The sequence below is a fragment of the Scleropages formosus genome, chromosome 3 (genome assembly GCF_900964775.1).
Source record: "Scleropages formosus chromosome 3, fSclFor1.1, whole genome shotgun sequence".
NCBI classification, from domain to species: domain Eukaryota; kingdom Metazoa; phylum Chordata; class Actinopteri; order Osteoglossiformes; family Osteoglossidae; genus Scleropages; species Scleropages formosus.
The window spans coordinates 16,266,366-16,289,867 of NC_041808.1; the positions used below are offsets into that span (position 1 = coordinate 16,266,366).

The 23,502-nt window shown below is 42.8% G+C and overlaps 1 protein-coding gene across 5 annotated transcripts in view; it reads right to left on the reverse strand.

Moving 5' to 3' along the window:
- Positions 1-23,502, reverse strand: part of LOC108935166 (microtubule-associated serine/threonine-protein kinase 2-like) — a 105,920-nt gene that overhangs the window by 12,258 nt on the left and 70,160 nt on the right. For 3 of the 5 annotated variants that reach the window (XM_018753537.2, XM_018753535.2, XM_018753540.2), the window contains 8 exons: positions 21,641-21,732; positions 12,545-12,620; positions 11,187-11,207; positions 10,457-10,538; positions 8,625-8,779; positions 5,342-5,417; positions 4,864-5,073; positions 1,548-1,649 (listed from right to left, as the gene is read on the reverse strand). In XM_018753537.2, coding sequence (XP_018609053.1) covers positions 1,548-1,649; positions 4,864-5,073; positions 5,342-5,417; positions 8,625-8,779; positions 10,457-10,538; positions 11,187-11,207; positions 12,545-12,620; positions 21,641-21,732 — 814 coding nt within the window. The remainder of the gene's footprint in view (positions 1-1,547; positions 1,650-4,863; positions 5,074-5,341; positions 5,418-8,624; positions 8,780-10,456; positions 10,539-11,186; positions 11,208-12,544; positions 12,621-21,640; positions 21,733-23,502) is intronic. The other 2 variants (XM_018753539.2, XM_018753536.2) reach the window with 1 other exon arrangement.

A 23,502-nucleotide genomic window follows, 5' to 3' on the forward strand; every position in this document is an offset into this window, starting at 1 on the left:
AATGTTAAGCTAAGCTACTTACTGATTTACCCTTTCATACAGCTGGGTAATTTTTACTGTATCAATTCAGGGTAAGCACCTTGATAAAGGTACTATAGCAGAAGGTGAGATTGAAACCTCGGCCCTTCAAAAGCAAGTTAGTTGCTCTAAACACTACGCTACCTGTTGTCCCTTAAATGAAAGCAAACCTAGATGGACAATAAACTGGGATTTGCTGAGTCTATAGATATTGCTTTTACTTTGTTGGCTTCCAAATAAGACGTGCAGACTCATTCTCTCACTAAGCACCCAGGTGGCAGGCAGCTGAGCTCCCATTTTTCGCCTCGTGCGCTGTCATAATTTGAGACTTATGACATACGTCAAAATTCCAGACTGAAATTAAGAAGTAACGAGGCACTTTGGAGGAGAAAAAAGCACAAGGTCTTGTGATGGACAGAGCCGTTGCACTCTGCCATGGATATAAGAGTATCAGGAGAACCAGTAAAACCTACACATGAAGCTCACAACTGCTGGCATTATAGTCACTGTAGAGATTATTTCTGGACCTCAAAGCATTTACCAGTTATGCTGTACTACAAAAATAACTGTTTAATAAAGTATATTTGTAAGGAGAAATGCTTGCCAATATGACTTTGACTGAATGGAAAATGTTGGTAATGGAAAGTTCTTGGTAGCTTGGTAGGAAAACAATCAAACTGAAGTATTAACTGAAACAATGTATTTGAAACCTGGATATGATTAATGCCATTTTAATAAAAAATTCCTGGAAAAGTACAAAAAATAAAGTATACAAAAAGCATAGTCATGTGAATGTCTTCAGTCTAGCCCTAATGAAAAGTTAAATACATTCTCAGCAAAAATGCAGGAGAAACTGTTACAAGTGGTACTGAAGCTTCCAGAAAAAACTAAATAAAGTGTTAAAGGCCAGCTCAATTTGAACACAAAAGTGACAGCACAACACGAACGCATTTTGGCCATCATCCTTCCTCACCCTGCACAAACATTGGTAGGGCGGACAAAAAAATAAAAGACAAATAGAGAAAGTCATGTGATAATAACTCAACAATGGTTCAACAACTACCAGTGGGAATGAGGGTTAGTTGGACACTGGCATCCATTGCATGGCAGGGCAATTCTTAATCAAAATAGATGCCTGAGGTAACCTTTACATTGGGTGTGAAATAAAAAATGGAGAACAGAACAACAAAAAACGCACCATCTATAACACGAAAGAAAATAAACTGGATAAGTGACCATAAGAAATAAAAAAGTAATTAAACATAAAATTTAAAAAAAATGGGGTAACAGATGGGTCTAGGGTTCGAGTCCTGCTTGGGGTGCCTTGCGACAAACTGGTGTCCTGTCCTGGGTGTGTCCTCTCCAGCTCTGCGCCCTGTGTTGCCGGGTTAGGGTCCGGTTCATCGTGACCCCGCTTGGGACGAGCGGTTTCAGATTGTGTGTGTGTGCGCGCATGTGTGAATTTGACTTTACCTCACCCCTTCACCTCCTCACTTTGCCCACCCATCCAGATCTAGCACCCTTCTTACCAAGCACTCCAGCAGGCGCGCAGGCCGGGCAATGACAATCATCAGCTTCCTCACCAACTGTGTGACGAAGGTCACCTCTGCGCTCTCTGACCGCTCATGTGCCTGTTCAATAAGAGAGAAACAATGATCAGAACAGCGACTGGAAAACTAGAATCACAGCCGTCAAGTTAGCAAGGACTCGCAGATATGTGAGTGCAATGGATTTCAATAAGCACAGGTTAGATGGTAGCTGAGAGAATTTTAAACACCGTCAAACACGTCACCACTTAAAGCAACTCTACGTTACTTCTATCACCAGCATGTACATACAGTATATCATACACGCTCCGCAAAAAAAGAACAGCACAACTGGTTAAACTACTCAATAGGTGCAAAATACATCATCACAAAAAAACAGATTAAAGTTTTTTAAAATGAATGAAAAATAAAAAATACCGTCTTCACAAATCTCGTATTTGATGCAGATTTTTTAAATTCCATAAATGTGTACAACATTCATAATCATGTTATTGATTAGCAAGTCAGGAACACCATGGATATGAGTTGAAATAAACATTCTTACAATATATTCCTGCTCTGTTTGAGTGTATTTTTCTTCCAACTAATGACAGAATGTATGAATGCAAGTTTTGCTGTGCAAAAGACAGAATTTTTTTTAAGAAGAATATGTAAAGAAAATGAAATGAAACATAGAATGGGTCTGAAGCAGCTTTTTTAAAATGAAAATTAAATAGACTAGAAAAATGTTTCCACCTTTAAAAATGTGTTACTCAAATATTAACATGAGGAAGCACCGTATATCCTCACCAACCCCCCCAAACTGTTAAAAGTACACAATAAGCAAAAATTGAATTATCAAAGCTACGTAAAATACCACTGAAATCATAAATAATGTGGACAGGAGGTAGGGATGTTAATGGAAGTCTCTTTGATTGACAGCATTACAACCGAGGCTGAAATCAGCCCATGAATAATTTATGGTAGTAATGAAGCCTGTCGCTGACCTAACGGAGGGAAACGTGGTCTGCTGGGTGGCAACGTGTGAGTAATGACCAAGCATGAGACCTTCTCCCTTGAGCGGGAGGCCTAATTAGGCACAAAGACAGACATTTTCCTGCAAGAAAAGCAATGTGCTTAGCTGGCATTTTTTGCAACCAGGTATCAGAAACTTGATCTAGACCCCCCCATCTGCCCTCCCACCCAATGATTGTCAATGGTCTCAGAGACTGCTTGTATTGAAGCCATAAATGCAAAGAGTGAGAATTTCAGGTCCCACTCTTGACAGAGGCAGCTGTACACCATCCTTCTCAGACCACCCCTTGGCAGGACTGAACACTACTAAGACAATGTTTACAATAATGTGATGCTTTTCTCCAAAATGAGTTACAATTATTTACCCATTTATACAGCTGGGTAATTTCACTGGAAGATTTTAGGGTAAGTATCTTGCTCAAGGGTACTACAACCAAAGTGAGGGATTGAACCCATGACCTTTGGAGCCAAAGGCAGTAGCACTAATCACTACACTACCAGCTGTGTGTTCAGTGTCAATTCATGCTGTTTTTATTACATAAATTGTATTTTCTTTGACAGTTTTTACCTTGCTCAGGAGTAATACACCAGCAGGTGGGATTTAAACTGGAGACTTTTACATACAAAGGCAGCAGTAGCAGCTCTAACCACTATGCTATTAGCTACTGACTACTGACATTGTACTCAAAAACACGCTATACACTGCCGCACACGTCGCAGGATCAGAATACTTTAATCGAGAGCATGCTCTGGCAAGACAGATATATAAGGAGATGCTGTAGTACACAGTACTAAATGTCCTACTTCGGCTACTTGGTATCAATATTACGGTACTAACACATTATCACAAAAAACCACTGGAGAACATTAATCTGAAACAAGAGCTTTAGAAATAGTCTTGTCCCTTAATGACACTACAAAGGCCCAATGCGTACATAGTATAGCTACCAAGAAAGCAGCAAGGAAAAGAACTCAACTGATGAAGAATCATGTAAGAGTGAATTCCGCTTGCAGTCCTGCAGAAAATGGTGCAACATCTCGTCTTTCTCCAGCCTTCTCTGCCATGATATCCAAGGCATCCTCCAAAGTAATCTGTTAACCCGGGACAGATGTTCGAAAACACCGCACTCAAAGTCTCTATGAGATGTCTAGTGCACGCAACCCCCAACGATGAGTCCTCCAATCAGCTGTTCCCAGAGACTCGTGTATAGCAAAGCAGCGATTTGACTGATTCGAAGTGTGCATAGATGCTGGGCTGTTTAAATGCACAATCCCCACCTAAGCCCACCCCCTTGTAAGGGCAACCTGCACAATACTCCCAAAGCACCCACCCCTCTCTCCTCTGGGAGTCCCTACCTCCTGGTTGGCTGACAATCTCATTTGTCAAATAAAGCAAGTCCTGGGAAATGTACAGAAAACAGAGAATCTCTGGGTCCATTGACAACAGAATAGACACAAGGATGATGGAGACCAGTGCTAAGGCCTGTGAATCACTGAGACTGTAACTGAGCCAAAGGCACAAGTGATTAACAGGGCTGGTCATCAGGCGGTGTGCAAGATTGGAAGTCGTGGCATCACTCCCCAGCTCCCCATGACCGTAGCAGCAGAGATAAATAGAAAATAATAAAGACAGATCCAACAAGTGATACTGAAATAACCAGCAAAGAAGACAACAGACCCGCTCCAGAATGCGAAGGCAGACATATTAAAGCAATGTTTGTATTTTTACTGATTCACAAACAATTTAATTAATGTAATTTTTCCTAATTTTTGGTGGAACCCTTGAATAAAATTGTATTGAAGGTCATCAACAAGTAACAACATGTAGCTTTGTCACTCTTTCCAGCATTGACCTGTAGCTCATGGAGTGCCAAACTCTACCAATCACTCTTTAAATTCAGATGAAATTTGGCTTTTTTAATCTAAAGAAACAGGATAATATCTTAAAATAATAATGAATAATTAGTAATAATTATATAATCATAGCGGTGGCGCAGTGGGTTGGACCACAGTCCTGCTCTCTGGTGGGTCTGGGGTTCGAGTCCCGCTTGGGGTGCCTTGTGATGGACTGGCGTCCCGTCCTGGGTGTGTCCCCTCCCCCTCCGGCCTTACGCCCTGTGTTGCCGGGTAGGCTCCGGCTCCCCTGTGACCCCGTATGGGACAAGCGGTTCTGAAAATGTGTGTGTGTGTGTATATAATCATATAATAATAATGAGCAATAATGAATCTGTATGTGACCCCAAGCGAGCCCATTTGACCCTTCAGCATATCCCTGTACACTCACATCTTGCAGCAGCTTCTCTAGGTTCTCCTGCAGCTCGTAGAAGTAGCGGGAGGTGATGAGGCCTTCGCGGGACTTGTCCAAGCAATCACGGGACAGCTCAATCAACTGGTGATGCACAAAGCTGAGGACCCCATCAGCCAGAGGCATCACCTTGTCTGGTGCAAAGGAAGCCAGGAAGTCTGCAAGGCGTTCCTCCATTTGGGCTGTTGCCTGCACATAGTGAGAAGTATATGAAGGAGCTGGGAGGGTGATGACAGTTGAAGCAAGGAGAGTTAGCTTTGGTATCACAGAAAAAGCACCTAGATGCACCCAGACTAGGGTATCTTCTAATGTTGCCTTTGTGATCTTCTAAAGATTCTTATAACTTTCTTTTTCATTACCCATGTTATACTGCAACTGTTAAGGGTGTTTTTGGTTTATCATTAACTATTACAGTAAAATTGCTTTTATAATTTCTCAGTTGTGACACTGTACTCACCTTTGGGAACCGCTCCTTGTATACATGATTCATCATGACGATCTCATGGTCGAATGAGACTGGTGATCGGCCAGGGCTGCAACATAACCCATTGAAGTGTGGGGTCAGTGGTAGCAAGCAGAATGCCCCATGTCCACTGGGCTTCTGTGGCTGAACAAATACTGTATGGTCATTGGCCAAATGCTTTTGTGTAACGGGCTTGGTCACAACCACACTAGTGAGGATTACAAAGGACCATAAATCTTGCTGAAGTCATACACTCACTGCTACTGCCTTTAAAAACTTAGAGAAGTTCCCACTACAAGTGTGATGAGTCTTTGTGGAGCGATTCCAAACACCTTGTCATTTGTCATGCTTCACTTAATACACCGAAGGGAAAAGGGGAAAGGTTTACTCTCAAAGTCAGCTAAATTCAACTCAGCTTCCATCATAAATAAGAGGCTTTAATCGCTGAGTTGGGTTCCCACAGCACCTCAGGCAACACGTTGCAAGAATGAAGGACTGAAGTGGGAAAATAACTGAACTGGTCGACTTGCACAGATAGTAGAAGGGGGTGGAAGATGTGAGCTGGGTGCACTGCTGTTTCCGGCAATACACTCTGTATGTTTCTGGTGGCACTGAGGGGAATTATGAGGAGAAAATCAGTATGGCACCAACATCTTAAAGCAACAGGGATTCTCTGACTCCAGAGAACAAAGAAGAAAGTGCATGTGACTGCCACATGAAGTAATGCATTAGGTCATTTCAAACAGCTTGAGAAACCAATTACTCGCACAATCGTTTGAGACTGGACAGACGGCACAGCAGTGTGTCAGCTTCCCCAATTCACAATAGGTATTTTCTTGTCAAATCCACACACGGTTTTCTTCTCCCCTAAATTCTCACTGCCCCACAGTTACTCCAACAGGCTGCAAGCCCTCTCTAGTTTGACAAGAAATAGACAACAGGAAAAAAAAAGCCACATGCTCGATGGCCCTCGAGTCTTTGATCAATTGGCATTTTCAGAAACAGCTCTATTCAAAATTTTAATAAAAGAGATGCCACGTTCAGCAAAGGTCAGCCATGACATTGACTGATTCGCTGCCGGAAGCAGTAGCATAAATTGCCAAATTGGGAGAGTGATGGACAAGTTGAAAAGCTTTAAAGTGATTCACTTCATTGGAATAGTGAAGGAGATGAGTGTAGGAACTTCTCTGAAAAAAATAAAGAAAGTGCTCATTCACTCATATCTTGAAGGAAACAAAACAACATTCAGTTGGTAGACACAAGGAAATAAATCATTAAAACAGCTTGCCAATACCATCAGTCTCTTAGCTGGAATACAGGTCACCTTGAACTTATATCTGCTCTGAATTTACATTAATTTATTTAGCAGACACTTTTCTCCAAAGTGAACAATGCTGTCTTCCAATGAACTCTATGTAGTGTTATCAGCCCACACACCGTATTCACCAAGGTGACTTACACTGCTAGATACGCTACTTACCATGGGTCACTCATCCTGCACCAGAACATACTTACCGGTGGTTTACACCTTCAGACTAGGGCACAGGTGTACGGCACAATACACTTACTTAATTTCATGTGAAAACTCATTAATTTCTATGTACTGTCTCTATAGAAATATTGCTCTATGAAATGTGTGTAAAAATTCAGGAAACCTTTACAGGATCCACAAATAAGAAAGCAATCGCTTTTTATTTTTGATAAACTTATTGATATTGGACCATTTAAAATGACAAGCACTGAGTAAATCAGGAGAATTTCAGTGAGCTGCTTTCAATACCTGTTTTGTAAATAAAGGCACGCTCCTTTATGCACCATAACGGCTGCAGTACCATCAGGTCAGGCAGCTGGGAAAATGAAAGGCCTAATTGACCGTGACGATGGCTGGTGTGTGGTGAGGCAGAGAAAACATTCCTCGATGTGGTCGTGCCTGGAACCATCAGCCCTGTAATTACATGGGTAACTGATTCGCCACAGAGCGCTTCAACACTGTTGGCCCAGAAAGGTTTAAAAAAAAAAAAAAAAGGTTGAAAAAAGAGGAGAAATGCAATGGAGAGACAAGCTAACGGGCTAAACCCTCGATATTCCGATTCTCTTCTCTCCCAGCATCACCTAATGAAATCTTGGATCTAAACCTCCAGACACGTCTAAGAATTGTGAGAAATGAATGAGACTCAAGGCACACAGTGGCTCTGCAGAAGGACTAGTGAGACTGCAGAAACTATCCCTCAGCAAAGTTTAGTTCTTAGAGTGACTGTGCCTTCATATGGAGGAGCACAGAAAGCCTGCGTTCTGAATACGATCCTCTAAACATAGCACCCTGAAGGCATCCCTATTCTTGGTGAAATGTCCATTGTGTGTCAGATAAACCCGAATTAAACTCACACTCACTGCAGGTGCAGCACCAGGCTCCACGTCAAAGACCATGGGAATTTACTGATTTCACAAGAGGCCAGATAACTGTCATCCTCACTGGGTCATGACAGAATGGCTATGAAATCAACATGACTGGAAAAATACACTCTGGTTTCTTCTTCTACCAGTCTCTACGTTTCACAACGGTGAAAGGTTTTTACTCCAAGCCCAGTTCATAAATCCACAGTATCTACAGGAATGGGAGAAGACCACAAGCAGCTCATATAACATTCATAGATTGAAAACCTTGTATTAAACACCGAATGTCTGCTGTCACCATTCAGGGAACAGAGAAGGATTTAGGGGCTCTTCCAACTTGTTATCTCAATCTGAAACGCTCCGCAAAGATCAGCCTCGATCCTGGTACAACTTACGGGCCCACTGTTAAAGCAGACAGAGGAGAAAGAGATAAAAAAAGCTTTGATGATATTTGGAGGAAACCTTAATTGCTGTATTCCAGACAGTGCCTGCAGCCTTGGTACAAAGAGGCGATTATTCTAAGGCAGATATAGGAACACAGCTTTGCACTTGGTTCATCCAAAACGGGGTCTGTCAGGCAATTGCAGAGACGTAAGCATTGATAACGAAGGGAGCGCATTATCACTGAAAAGTGTCAATGCTGTCAGCTGAAAAGACATGGCTAAAAGTAAGCGAAGAGCCAGCCCTTCAGAATTCTTGAGCGCTGCTTGAAAGAAGCACAGCACTGGTTTTGACCTTTCAATCCCCATCAGAGCCAAAGGTTGAGCAATCACAGTGGGCTGTCTGCAGAAGGGGGTGTGGGTAGTGTGGGTAGAGACTGAAAGGCCACTGAGGCGTGAAGGTTAGGTCTGAGAAAGACGAGCGGTGGTCAAGAGGTACAGACCTTAAGCTGCGTGAGCGGGGGCGCATGGCAGGCGAATGGCGGCACTCCTCGTCAGTCACGCTCTCCGAGCTGAAGTGCTTGGTAAGGAAGTGCAGCTCGTCAGCCGTGGGCTGGAAGGGGAGCTGGTGCAGCTTCTCTTGGGATGAACATGACGACTGCAAGGGGCCGAGAAGGCAGGGTCAGAAGGTGTTGCTTAAAGGCCAGAGGATGAGGCAGGAGTTAGACTCTGATTACGGGACCATACTTATAGACACACCAGTTCCACACAAGAAGGGGTTAAATTGCCCCATTATAGGAGAGGTTGAATTACCATTATAGTCTCTCCCCACCTTGCAAAGCTACTGTATGTCTGAAACACTCTTTCTCTAGTGAATTCTCAGAACTTGAGCTGTTAAAGGCATTGTGCAGCATTTTTAATGAAAGTTTGATTCTAGATGTCCTTCATTTCATCACAAGATTAAGCCATTATTTATGTTAGTATAATGGTATTCATGTTATAAAAGTTGTTAAAATTATTTTAACAATTCCCTTGTTACATTTATCTGATTCTTTTCTCCAAAGGGACTTACAGTGTTTAGTTACCTACTCATTTATACAATTCAGCAATTCTACTGGAACAACTGACAGTAAGCACCTTGCTTAACGGTATGACAATTGGCGGTGGAATTCAAACCTGCAACCTTTTGGTCTAAAGGCAGTAGCAGCTGTAACCACTACACTACCAGCTACCCAAGGTTTAGAGGTTCTTTTTAAAAGTTTGAATTGAATATACTATTTCAGATGTTTGTGATCAAATCTTTGGTGCGGTGGTGCAGCAGGTTTGGCCATGTCCTGCTCTCCGGTGGGTCTGGGGTTCGAGTCCTGCTTGGGGTGCCTTGCAATGGACTGGCGTCCCGTCCTGGGTGTGTCCCCTCCCCTTCCAGCCTTGCGCCTTGCATTGTCGGGTTAGGCTTTGGTTTGCCGCGACCCCATTCAGGACAAGCAGTTTCAGACATTGTGTGTGTGTGTGTGTGTGTGTGAATTTCTGTACATATGACTCCTAAAATACAATCTGATCTTCATACACTTCCATATCTTCATCAAAAGAATTGCTTAAAGGTTCAAGCTTACTCACAGAAAAAGTATGTGAACCTCTGGAATAATGCCATCTTGAAAACAACGTAACTCGAGTCAGGTATTCTACTCAATTCAGGTGTAGGTGTGAGACCTCCTGCTATATAAAAAATACCTACACCATTTTGGTTACTTGATCTTCACAACAGAATTCTGTTGAAGTGCAATGTGGCCCAATGAAAAGAAATTTCAGAGGACCTCAGAAGAAGAGCCGTTGAAGCTCATAAGACTGGCTTCAGGGGCCTGGATGGCTTGCAATTATTGAGGGACCAGTGAATTCTAAGTTGTATCGGGAAACTGAACAGCAGAATGTCATAAGGGTTCATTTACTGTTTCCATCAATGACGTTGATTGTTTTAACCATTTGTTCAAAAACATATGGCAGTGTAAACGTTGCGTGTGTTGTTTGTTAAATAACACTCTTCATTCATTATTATGACTTTGAAGAACATCAGATCACATTATAAAGAATTTCATGTTGAAATCTAGATGAAAGGATTTGCAAACTTTTTTGCAAGTGTAGTTGGCTTTCTTATGGATGAAGTGTGACTGCAATAATGAACTGTTGGAAGTGATATATGTCTTCATCCATCACCTATACTAAAACAGAAGGGTCTCGCCACCACGATTCAAACCCTACTTGGAAACTAGCTGTCATTGCTTCCATGGCAATCTAGGGGAGTTCAAAGACAAGGCTGCAACATGGGTTACTCTCTCACCGACACTGTGGAACTGGGTGTGTTGGTGCCGTAGCCCGAGGAAGGCAGGGAGGCCAGGGACCAGCGCCGGCCATCAGTTCTACTGAGGAAAAACAGGGAGACAGTGTCAGTGGGTCTGAGTCCCGCAACACACTCAAAGAAGCACTCAGGAATGAAGTCAACAAGATGCCATATACACAGCAATTACTTCACAAATGACATGGCAGGCCAGTGAAAATTAATCATCTTTAGGTTTGAAATTGATTATGGTAGCCAGAGTTGCAGCAAAAAGCAGCACTGCTTCACTTAATCAATCATGACCCTATTGCTTCCTGGCAAACGGTCCACAGTCATGACAGATTTCGCAATGATATAAAGAACTTCTTTAAAACCAGTTAGTATGGCTGGGAACATTGCATTGGACTCTTAAAACACTGCGAAAAGACCACCCAGTGCACAACATACACTGAAAGCAGGGCCTACAGAGAGCAACTAATAAACAAGCAGCAAGAAACCAGAGGGAACTTCATCTTCTGATTTCCAGCTAATGAACATGTCACACTCTACCACATGTGATGGTATTAGAGGAGCACAGTGGCTGAAGGACTGATGAGTTATATGTGGACAATCTGGAGAACACTCCTTCTAGGAAGCAAGCCATGCAGAAATGGAAGCAGGAAGAAGAGAACGATGGGAGAGGAGATGAGGTGAGCAGAGGGCAGATGAGGGCAAATGAGGTCAGACGGATTACCTGTCAGCTCTGTGCCCGTGACTGTGTGGGGGAGAGGACAGCGTTAGATTCAGGTGCCTGTGACACCTATGTGAACTCAGTTAACACATCCGCACTCTCACACCAATGTTCTGAGCTGTTTCAGGCTCTGTGAATGGATTCAAACCCTTCGCCCACCCACAGCCCGCTTCTTTTGCTACACAAACATAAAAAATTGACCACTGGAGAGTGACAGACGAACACTGACATCATTCGCCTCCAGTGCAGGGGCTCTAACTCTCTCACAAGGGGGCACTCTTGCTCCAAAGTTGCTCCAAAAAATTGCTACTGACTGACAAAGCTTCATGAACTAAGTCCAAGGAAACTAAGGTTCCACCCACACATGTAGCACAGCGAAGAAAAACGCTTAAAAATGCTCTGATTTTCTAATTTGTTACAAAAACTCTGTTCTCCTGCAAATATTTTCTCACAGCAATACCTGCAAAAAAATATATCATAGGGGCTTTTAATATGCGCATGGCAGAGTGGCACAGTGCCTTGATGGTGCGAGAGGACGTGGGTTCGATCCCTGCTCAGCCCATGCGGAATTTACATGTTGTCCTGTGTCTATGTGGATTTTCTCCGGGTGCTCCAGTTTCCTCCCACAGTCCAAAGACATGTTGTGCAAGTGGACTGGAGACAGCCATAGTGTGTGAGTGACAGAGAAACAGTGCTTCACCGGTGTATGCATGAATGTAAGTAGTGTATCAAGCACTGTAAGTCACCTGGGGTGAATAAGGTGTAGGCTGATAACACTACACAATGTTCACTGGAAGTTTCTTTGGAGGTGTTGAATGAATAAAGGTAAGATAGATTTATATCGGTTTTTTACAGTTTTACAAGAATTTAAGATTATATGCACTGGCTTCTAAAGCTGTGAATGATCAGCTTATGAATTTTTGCAGATACAAACATTTTTTGCATTTTTATTATTTAGCTGATTCTCTGCATTTTCCTTTGTATTTATTTAATTTATTATTTACATTTTAATCCATTTTCTAAAATTTGTGTTTAGGGAGCGAATATGACGAGTTGAAATGTTGATTTGAAAAAAAAGAAATGTGCAAAACACAACCAGACAATAAACTCATGCTGGACAGTTTGTGTCTAGGGTCTGTGATGCTGGTGATCAATAATAGCTATGGAAGGTCTATAGGTCTCAGTTGTGCTGTAAGTTGAGGGGTCACTGTTAGTAAATATATTTGTTACAGATTGTGCCAGCAGTCAAGCTGGACCCTAATCGTAACAGTCCAACTAGGTGAGACCAGATTCTGTGTAAGAGTCTCTGAGCAATGACACAGAGAGACCCACAGCTGAGCTCCTCTTCCCACCCCTCTCACCTGCGTGCCTGGACGAATGAGAAGTGAGCAGCCGTGCTTGGGGAGAAGTTCCGGGGACTGTCCAAGGGGCTGCTCCCTGAAAATGTCAAAGTGACAGGAAGGGGAAGATGACAAGACAGAAGAAGCAGTTCTGACTTGACGGGTTACTTGATAGATGTAGACAGAATTGCAGAAGCGGCAGTCAGCTGCTGTGAATGTTTTGGATATGAAAACACCAAGGGACATCAGAGCCATTCTGACAGCAAGCTAACACCCTCTGCCAAGCCCCTTTTCACAAGGGTAAGCCAAAAAGTATTGACAATATACACACAGTCAACAACCGCTTGTCCCGAGCAGGGTCACAGCGAACCGGAGCCTAGCCCGGCAACGCAGGGCGGAGGGAAGGGACACACCCAGGATGGGACGCCAGTCCACCACAAGACACCCCAAGCAGGATTCGAGAACCCTAGACCCACCACAGAGCAGGTCCTGGTCAAACCCGCTGCACATCCACAGTATATTTACGGAAAAACAATACCAAAAGAACACACAGTTCACTTGAGCATACTTTTTCAACACACTCACTCCAACTTTGGACCAGCTTCTGCATGCGCTCGAAAAAAAGATTTCAGCTGAGTGACGAGCCAGGAATGCACTGCTTCATTCACTGCATGGCCCATGAGTGTCTTTGAGTGGACCAAGTGGATAGTAGCCCAAAGGAGTGAGATCTGGACCGTATAGAGGATTCTCCAAAAAACCTCAGTCTTCAGGTTCTGAAGAGTTTCAAAAAGTCTGCACTGCTGTGTGTGGGTTGTCATTGTCATGCAACAACACTCCATCTTCACACAGTAAGTCTCAATGTTTACTGTGAATTGCTGGCTGTTTGTCCCACAGCGCTGCACATTAACGAACACTGATTACTTCTGAACTTCTCTCAACATACACATGTTCCAGTCTCAGGACCTGCGTGTCCCAAAAAACTGTGAGCATCATTTTTCCAGGTACTGGCTGTGTCCTGTATTTCTTCTTTACAGGTGATGTGGGATGCATCCATTCCAGGCTTTGGTGTTTGCTCTTTGGCTCACAGTGGAGGACCCATGGCTGGTGTCCAGTAATCATGAGTCTCAAAAAGGCATCACCTTTGTCCCAATAGTGGTTGAAATGGTGCTGAAAGATTTCCGAACAACATTGCTGGGGTTGGACGGTGGCAGGGCGACTAGCGTACTGTCTCACAGCGTCTGGGCAGCGCGAGAGGATATGGGTTCGATCTCCGCTCAGTCTGCGTGGAGTTTGCATGTTCTCCGTGTGAGTTTCCTACCACAGTCCAAAGACATGCTCTTCAGGTTCCCCCCATAGTGTGTGTGTGACAGAGAGAGTGTGTTCCACTGATGTATGGATGAGTGACCCAGTGTAAATAGTGTATTTAGCAGTGTAAGTCACCTTGGTGAATAAAGTGTGTGGGCTGATAACACTACATAGAGTTCATTTGAAGTCGCTTTGGAGAGAAGTGTTGGCTAAATAAGTAAATGTAAACCGTTGTTTACATACTGTGCTGAAAGTGATAATGGATCTGTGCTCATGATACCCCTTCAGCCAACAAAATAACAGATAACAGCATACTGCTCTTCTTTGGAGTATCCAGAAAGGGGAGCGGCAATGTTAACATTGATATAACATACAAAGAATTAACCAGAGCAGAGTATACATACCATTGACCTTAATAGCCATAAAATTTGGAACATAAGTTTTCCTAAGGTGATTTTCCAATGAAAATGTGTTTTGGAGCACACCGACAATGAGCACACTGAACACCGCTATTCACAGTGATCACAGAGCTAAGAAACAAGAGTTAAGAACCTTGGTGCTCTGGAGGAAAGTTTTAATGGCTCTCAGCACGCAGTGTAGGGGACAGTGTAAAGTTTATTGTTGGAGGCAAACATCAGTTTCACAGAACATAAAAGTCAACAAGCGATCAAAAGCAATAAAGATGACAGGGCAAAAGTCTGCCTGCATTTGTACGAAAGAGAGAAAGGAGAAATTCAGCATTTTTATCGAAACAGAGATTTTGTTTTACTGAGATTTTTATTTTTACTGCGCTAGAGTATAACAAGAGAGGTTAACCCAGGACTTGGACCCAGAACACTATTCTTCTTCATTTTAGAATTGCATGAGTTGGGGTTGCTTGGATGGACTCACATGAACCTGACTCAAGATTGATTATCATTAATAATACGAGACACCTTGAGCATGTAAAAGAATTTCAACATCTATTTAAAAAATATAAAAAGCTTAGAGAGCATTAAATGCATGGTGGCACTAATTAAAAGAACCAGCTGGAAAAAACAAAACACAAAATGAATCACGATGAAAATTCATTGATCAAAAGGTTTACTGTAACATGGCACAAGTATGTATTTTAGTACTGGCACAAATACGTCTTTCAGCAAGAACTAATATCATTTTGACAGGGAAAGTTTCATTGTAAAAATAATTCTTGGTTTAAAACTATAACAATGTGTTTGTATAGCATACAAATACATAAACAGAAGGTCGTTGCAGTAAATACCTGTAAGGGATACTGAATATGATTTTACTCTTTTCCTTCCCATCAACCCTAAAAACAACTGGCATTTAACTATTCACTCTCCAAAATCACAAATACAATGCTGGTCTTTTAAAGCTAATCCAAATGTTGCTGGAATTTGATCTGTAGTCCTCAATTGTGAACACATGAAAGGGAAACCATGGGGGGCTGCGGTCAAGACAACAGCACAATTAATCAGCCCAATCAATCGTAAACGTAGGCAAACCCATTTGAGCAGCACAGGAAACTGAGCACAGACTGGTTCAAAAATCCCCCTCATCAATTATGCATTCTCCCCAAGGCTCTTACAGAATGTTAAATATTAATGAGTGCATAATTCCCTGTCAGAAAGTAAACGGCCCCCAACTCTGGAGAACAGGGGCGCTCAACCAGAGGGGATGGGGGGAGACAAGAGATACAAAGAAATATGAGATGTGTCAAAGCATGTCGGCGAAGCCCTCCCCAAACCAACAGACATGAACAAAACGCACAGCCTTCACACCGTTACACTTCTGTGCCACATGGATGTAGGCTCTGTCGTTTTTTCACTGCACGGACTGATGTTATTCAAATTGAAAAGCATTTTAAGTGCTGAACTGACTGGCAAACAGATGTGTCAACACTTGACATAATGGGATCACAGTGAAAGGGTGGACTCGAAAATCACCTCATGAGGCTGCAGAAATAGAAAAAGTGAAGCGAAACTGGTTCCCTTGACCCAAAGACCTCTCGTCTCCTCTCGTCTCATCTCTTTTGCGCCTGCACACTAGGCGGGGAAGACCTCACAGGGCTGCCAATATGTAGAATTTTTACTCTCAGTAAATATCAGCCTGACCTTTTCTTGAGCAAATCAGCCAACAGAACCTAAATGTACATTTGTCTCAGTGTACTTTTCTAAACGGTAATTCTCGTTCACCTCCAAAACCTCAGTAACGCAGAACACTGCCTTTCCTAAAGGCATTCGAAACTTATATTTACTTCTTTAACTGACACTTTTCTCCAAAGCAACTTACACTTATCGATCCATTTACACAGCAGGGGAACTTCACTGGAGAAATTGAGGGTAAGTACCTGGCTTAAGGGTACTGCAACCAAGACTCAAACCAGCAAGCTTTGGATCCAAAGGTAGCAGCGCTAACCATGATGCTAACAGCTGTCCCCCATGCTAACTCATTTAAAATAGGACATTCATGCATTCAAAATTGTTAAAGGGAGACGTTCATGAGCAGTACCATGCAGCCGATGGAAGCAGATTGAAGTAACAAATGAAAGAGATTCTCTAAAGTGTTCAGGTAGATAAGAGTCTACTACACCCATAACACCTGGATTTTCTCTTTGTGTTTTAAATGAGTATGACACTCATCCAGTTCACAAGACTTACGGAACCAGATGCTGTGACTGAAGCCAGAAAGTGATAAAAACAAATTAATTATGTAATAATACAAGCATTGTGTAACCAGAGTGAATGAAGTGTAAAGGTACAGCATGCAGATGACATTTAGCTATCTCAAGGGAACAGTCCTCTATTACAGCGATCACACCAAATACGTGTCACGTCAGACGACTATTCATCTTGTTCATACAAAGGAATAAACCAGGTTTAAATGCTTTTTGTGAGGCTTTGGTTCTTACCCCAGGCTCTGAGGGACGGAAAATGTTAAGCCAGACTTTTGACTCCTGGGCTATGGGACCTAGTGGGCTTTTGGCACTGGGGCCTGGAACAGACCACATCGGTCACTCAACCTGTCAAACTCCTCAAGCATCGGGCATCTTCCTTCAGCTCATAATTTACTTGAGAGGAAATGAAAACAGCACTTATCTGACAGTTTCTAAGCCATTGCTTCCAACCTCAGTGTTTGCAAAGGGTATTTTTCTTGCAGTGCGAAGGCATATCACATATGAGATACCTATCCGGCTGTTATTCATGTTAGATTTATGAGCTCATACATTGAAAATATTAATTTTTGTCAACACAGCTTGCGTTGCTTGTTAACGGCTGTGGAAAAACAGAACGTCTATCCCAACAAGCGGTTCTCTCTTCCCCTGACCTCGCATGCACCCATACACGCATGCGTACGCACGTACGTATGCATTGAACGGCGATAACTGGACGCAGTTAAGCAACAGCATTTTCTCCTTACTTCTTTCAGGCTCGGTTTGTTCTCTCGGCCGTAGTCGAGAGGCGAGAGAGAGTTAGGTTCTTATCCACAGTTAAGCGGAAGCCCAGCGTCTAAACTGCTATTTTCCCCTGAAGAAGGTGGAAGGACAGAACCAGCAGATCTCAGAGAAGAGGGTGTAGATTAGGAAGCAGAATGCAGAACAACAGCTGGGTTTGCTCCAGTAATGCCAGATAAGCGCTGGATGCGATGAGGAGCTTGGGCTGCTGTGTTGACACAATTAGCGTATAACCGCATTTTGACTTCTGCACACTTTCCTTCGTGAAGAGCGGTGCTAGTAGTTACGTGACAGTTGAGGTGGAAAGGTAACAGAAGCTCCCAGGGTGCCTCCCCAGGGAGAATGAAGGTTGCCGTTTCCTGTAATGTGACAGAACGAGCCAGCAGACATTTCAGGTGGCCTTAGGGAACCGAAAGCTGTCGTGCTGTGCGGGTACGTGCGTGGGCTCCCGAATGTGCCTCTGCTGCCAGGATTGTTCCAAAAGTTTGGCAAACAAAAGACTGATTCTTCCATCTGCTTGTGGGACATTCAAGTGCCATTAACAGCTATAAATACTGTCTAATACGGGAGATACTGCTTCACAATGATTGTGGCGGGAGCATTCTTCACACAGTCAGACAACCTGAGACAGTGCTTTGTTCCTCCTTCATTCTCACATCTAACTGTGCGGAGGTGGGCATTTCACATTCAGCGAGCACAGAACAGCGTTCCATATTTCCACCCCATTCCCACTTCAGCATCTCCTTCTAATGCTTCGTGTGCCAAGCACCAATAAACACAAGAGAAAATCCTCTGTTCCACCAATAAACCTAAAAGAACATCCTCACTTCTGCCATCAGTAGAATCAAATACAATAACATGACCTTTCAGGAGAGGTCAAAGGCCACAAAACTCATCCATTGTGGGTGAGAAAATACAGTAAGTAAGTATTTTAGGTCAAATCTGCACATTTTTGAATAAAAGCACACTCCATTCACTAAGTCATGAATCCATCCACATCCTGAGCTGCACACTCAGTTCAGGGTCACGGAAGGGACACAGCAGCATGTTATTATAAGAGACAATCAAAACATCACATTTATTCAGCAGACACTTTTCTCCAATGCAATTTGCAATGTTAAGCTTCCAACAACTATTTACCCATTTATATACACACACTGGCTGAAACCGCCTGTCCCAAGCAGGGACAGGAAGAGCCGGAGCCTAACCTGGCAACACAAGGCGCAAGGCTGGATGGGGAGGGGACACACCCAGGACGGGATGCCAGTCCATCACAAAGCACCCCAAGCAGGACTTGAGCCCCAGACCCACCAGAGAGCAGGACCTGGCCAAATCTGCTGTGCCACTGCACCCATTTATACAGCTGGATTTTTTTTTTAAAGTTACTGGAGCAATTTAGGGTAAGAACCTTCCCACAGCTGGAGGTAAGATTCAAACCTGCAACCTTTGGGTCAAAAAACAGCAATGCTAACCACTACACTACCAGCTGCCCCCCACATTAATAACTGTAGCTATTGTGAAGCTATTTCTGTAACATCTAAGAACCATATAGCCACGTTTAAATGTTAAGGAAACGGCCTTGTTGCAGGTCATTTACGTCTAAGTGTGGCTGTTTCTTTCTGTCTGTCCTTCCAGCTACTTATTCTACACACTGTGCTGCATAGTTGGTTTCCTGTGGTACAAATGAGGGAAGGTTCTTCCCCATGTGTGCAGATGACAAACCCTTGCTGGGAGAATAATAGATTGGGGTAATTGAAATGTTTTGTATCTGAAGTTAATTATGCAAAAAAAAAAAAAAAAAAGGCAGAAAAAAATGATATTCAGACCTCATAGTGTGACTGAAGACCAGGGGTCCATCTGAGTGGAGCAGCAAGCTGTCGCAGGTGTTTTAAATCTGTAGACTTTGATTACCATCTGGCCCAGTGTTTGGAGATAAAGCTGTTAAGGTGTGTGCTACACAACTCACAGCCACTCACACCTGCATACGGCCTCCTGCAGTCCAGCATGACAGCAAAGCTACAGCCAAAATTAGAATGGAAGGAAATCTCAGAATGAGCTCACCGTAACAAGTATGTTAAGTGGAGCCAAGGACAAGATATGGAGTTTAAAAACATTTCAAAATATATATTATATTTATGCTTATTCATTTAGCAGATGCTTTTCTCCAAAGCGACGTACATATCAGAGAAAATAAAATGTGTACATTACATTAAGAGAAAGAGACATGGCTGCAGACATGTGACTCTTAAGTAAACCTAGTTTGGTACCTTCCACTTGATGCACCGATGTTCATTGCTCAAGTAGGTGCATAAAACGTAAGATAGATAAATCCTGATAACCTTCCTACAATTTTTTTTTTTATAAGGCACACAAACATTTACATACAATGCAGGGGTAGCGGCTGTATAAAGGCTTGTCTGGGGATGATCATAAAGTTATGGTGCATGAACATTTAAACCATACATGAGCTGGAGAGGTGTAACCTCCACCCCAATCCCAAACTGCATGCAGCTGAACTTAACTCCTAAAACACATATGTACAATATCAAGTCATGGAAGTAGATTTGTAAGCCTTTTTAAATTATTTTATTAGTTGCATTTAATCATTTAACTGATGCTTTTCTCCAAAGCAACTTATAACATGAAGCTATTTAGAATTTTTTACCTTTTTATACAGGTGGCTAATTTTACTGGAATAATTTAGGGTAAGTAGCTTGCTCAAGGATACTACAGCTGGAGTGGGATTTGAACCTACAACCCATGGGTCTATAAAAGCAGCAAATCTAACTACTATGCTACCAGCTGTCCCACATTTTTAAAATTGATTTCAATAAATTAATAAATAATAAAACTAATTAGATTTTAATACATGAACGAATCAAGCAACACTCGCTGCATCACACAGATAATTGTTAATCTTTGCAATCAGTCTTCGCACCAGTGAACGGCTCACAATGATACATTTCCAGTTATCATAAATTAGCTGAACAGAGTTAAGATCAGAGGCAAATTTAGCCTTGGGTACCGGGTATATTCATGCTTTCCAAAATGTTCACAGGTCAGTTTGTACAACTGGGAGACTTGAACTAGCCATAGGTCACTGTAGGCACTTCCGTGGTGGACTACAACAGGCACTGATATGCAAGAGGCATTCGGACACTGCATTGAATGTTCCAAGCCTTTTGGTGGCAGAACTGAAAGTAAAGGAGTTGGCAATGTGTTTTGAGTGCATTTCGGAAGCGTCAATGACATCTGGCGTTCGGAGTCCGTGCCTCATCTCCTACCATTCAGATGCCTCAGTAAGAGAGATTATCTGTAAACTTCCATTATGACCTTTTAACCACTTCATTAGCCTTGCCATTTTGAATCATTCTCATGTCAAATTGTCCTCATGGCTCAATTCTGCTTCATTACACAACTGCTCAGGGAGATACTGATTTTGTGGGAGGCCCATTACCAGGCTTTCAACTGGAAAACCTGATTCAAGTGTTATCTGCAATGGCTGTTCTAAGGGAGTGCACTACTGAGAGCTCAATTTGTGCTTCAAAGACTACTCAAACGTTGAGCCCATTGAGTCAAACCTTTGACCTTGTTTAACCACTTTCTTGAGTTCAAGTCCTCATTATAAAAAGCTGTCTAGGTTGGACAATCCACAGACTTCCTGCCTGTAGCATGGACCTCAACATTTCAGCGTGACAAAGGAGTCTGTACACAATCTCAGAGCACATCTGTCAAACTGCTGGTCAGTTCAGAGGTCTACAATTACACTTATTCATTTAGCAGATGCTTTTCTCCAAAGTGATGAAGCATCTCATAGAAAATACAATGTGTGCATTACATTAGGAGAAACAGACAGAGCTGCAGACGTGTGATTCTTAAGTACAGTTAGTTTCTTTCACCAGATGCACCGACGTTCATCACACAAGTAGCTGCATAAACCTTTACCAGAATATCGACAATTCCTAATCACTATCCTAATAGTATTTCTTTTTGAGATACATATAAACATTTACATTACATTGCAGGAGTACCTGTGTAAAGGATTGATCTGAGCATGATCATGAACATTTACATATTACATGAACTTAAGAGATCATGGGCAAAGTGAGTCCAGAATACATGAGTTTTAAGACCCTTTTTAAATGTGGAAAAAGATTCAGCAGTTCTGAGTGAGAGGGAGAGGTCGTTCCACCACAACGGAGCCGGAATCAAGAACCTCCGTGCTTTACCTTTCGTGCGTGGGACCACCAAGCAGGCAGATGTGGAAGAGCGTAGCAGTCTGGTTGGCGTGTAGCGAATGATCAAGTCTTGTAGATAGATGGGAGCAGGTCTACAAGAGCGCGGGTGTGCTTGCTTACCTGGGGGTCCGTGAAGAGGAGAGTGAGGCCTGGGCAGGGTTGGTGAGGTGCTGGATGTCACAATGAGGCTCTTGCGGTTGCTGGTTCGACAGCTGGGGAACAAAGCAAGAGAAAGAGAAGCCATGACTTGTAAACGGCAAAATAGGAGGCAAAGGCTAGAACCACCGCTTGGCCAAGTTTGAGGAACACCATTTTTGTGGTCGAATAGTGATATAAAGTGCAGCTTTACACATAAGTGTAGGGCAGAGTCTCAATCCATCATTAACTTTTCAATAATCATTTCATATGATTATTGTCCTTCCCAATACGTTCCAGAGTGTTTTACATAAGAAAGTGCACAAAGCTAGTATTTACTAGCACAAAGTACGTGCAGTTCAAAAAAGTAAGTGCAGAAGAAATGCTGTGAGTGAACACCATGCTACATTTGCATGTGAGTGTATGTTTCCTTTTCATCTTTCAAAGCAATGGACCGCAGGAACAAGAGAAACACAGGGACCCTGACCATCACCACTGACATGGTGCTTTCCTCAGGCCTCCTCTCTCCCCCTCTTTAGCATCCATTAAAAAACACTAAGTAAATAAATATATGAAGTGTCACTTAAGTTATTGTAAACTATCCGAATTTAATGACAATGCCACTAAGTTCAACTCAAGATGCACTGTGAAATTCAAATTTGATCGTTTTTCCTTTTGCGGCTTTTTACAGCGCACAGCTACCCGAACAAGGATATTTTACACTGGAAAACTCGTTCCCCTCGGAGAGCGTCTGAGTTTCAGGACGATCAGAAGGACAATTCAAACTGATTAAAGAATGAAATGTATTGAATATGGTAGTAGTACGTGTGGAAAAGTACTCAAGACTGATATAAATACACCCTGTCACACAACACCGATAAACCCAGTCTGGTTTTTTTATGAGGATTAGGAAGCACATTGTAATTAGCACCTCTGCTGCATCTGAAACAAGGCGAAAGGTGACGATGAACCAAACGGCCTTATTAAGACCTACCCTTAAGCAAAAAAGTAGCACACACTGAATCTTTCAGGACGTTACAGCTCAATTTTTTTAATAACTTCAATTCATGCAGCACATAACTAACTCTGAAACTCTCCAGAATGCACAGTGCAGTGATTTCAGCAGTGTCTTTCAAAGGAGTCCTCACACCAACTTGGGAATTGGCGCAGGAGGCACGTGAGAATTTGGCAAGGCATCCTTGAATTCTGCCTAGGCCCTCGGCTCTACTCTGCCAGATCAGCCATCTAACATCAGCTGAAGTCCAGCACGCTGCCCTCGATCAATGGGGGCTGGCCAGTATGGTGGGGCTGCTTCTCAGGCAGGATCCTCCACGGTTCACTTTCACACAGTTGATACAGAGCTCTAGCACCACCTGCATGCCTGAGTGGAGCTGATGGGAGCAGCAGATCTAGGGCAATGGGGTATAGAAGCAGCCACGTGTCAGCAGCTTGCCTGGCTGGGCTCTTGAAGGAGGAAGAGCAGACGAGGAGTCTTCCACCCATCACATGTTCCCTGACCGCAGAGATCAAAAGAGGGCAGGGGCAGCTTTCCATGCCTAATATCCTCCGCAATCCAAACAGGAGGATTCATTCATAGCCAATGTTCGTTCATTTATTTCATTTTAAGGATGAGGTATTCGGGTCACCAGTTGGCTGCCGAGCGAAGATCACAAGACTTTGCCCAGGAAATCATGCTTTAGCATCATAAGATTACTAAGATCTTGCTATACCAATAAAGCAATTTGAATTAGGATTTGCACAGGAATGTCCATGAGCGGTAAGCACTAGATTTCTGGTAGGAAAAGAATAATAATGCAATGAAACAGATAAAAAGAAATAAACATTAC